The sequence below is a fragment of the Dryas octopetala genome, chromosome 7 (genome assembly GCF_963921425.1).
Source record: "Dryas octopetala chromosome 7, drDryOcto1.1, whole genome shotgun sequence".
In the NCBI taxonomy this organism is placed as follows: Eukaryota; Viridiplantae; Streptophyta; class Magnoliopsida; order Rosales; family Rosaceae; genus Dryas; species Dryas octopetala.
The window spans coordinates 19,929,980-19,930,665 of NC_141372.1; the positions used below are offsets into that span (position 1 = coordinate 19,929,980).

Consider the following 686-nt stretch of genomic DNA (forward strand, 5'->3'; position numbering starts at 1 on the left):
TCATGGTGACTTGTCGTTGTGCTTCGCTACTAACCAGTGAGTAGGCTTCTTTAGGCTTGGTAAAGGAGAAGCAGCCACAACACGACTGCTGACCTGATCCAAACTGTGATCAAGACCTGCAAGAAACATATAAACTCGATCCTCAGTGATACGCTTCCTATGTTTCTCAGCATCAACCATACACTCCATATCATTAGGCCTTCGATAATCTAACTCCATGAAAATGGAGTTCAGCTCATTGTAGTACTCTGTGAGAGATCGGCCACCCTGACGCAATTGAAAGGTCTTCTTCATCAATTCATAAACCTGAGACAAATCAGAGGCATCAAGATAGCTCCTCTTAACAGCATCCCAAACTCCTTCGCTGTTCCACACTGAACAAAATGAGACATGAGGTTAGGCATCATGGAGTTGATGAGCCATGACTTGACTAGAGCATCCTCAGCTTCCCACTCATCATAGGCAGGATCTGCCTCTGCAGGTGCAACCTTTCTCCCTGTAATATAGCCCTTCTTCTTTCTGCCGGCAATATGCATCTCCAGAATCTTAGACCAAATGCAATAATTTGTGCCATCCAATTTGATGTGGATTGGAGAAGTCTCCTGAATGGTCACAGTAGATGACACCTTATTCTCAAGGATCGGAGAGGACTTGGAGTCAAAACTGGATGATCTTCCATCAGCCAT

The 686-nt window shown here is 44.8% G+C and overlaps 1 protein-coding gene across 1 annotated transcript; it reads right to left on the bottom strand.

The window, feature by feature from the left end:
* On the bottom strand, nt 1-686 carry LOC147280366 (uncharacterized). Its single transcript, XM_086252192.1, has 2 exons — nt 427-686; nt 1-364 (listed from the first exon to the last, which is right to left on the bottom strand). The coding sequence occupies exons 1-2, from the start codon at nt 684-686 to the stop codon at nt 1-3; spliced, it is 624 nt and encodes a 207-aa protein (XP_086108318.1).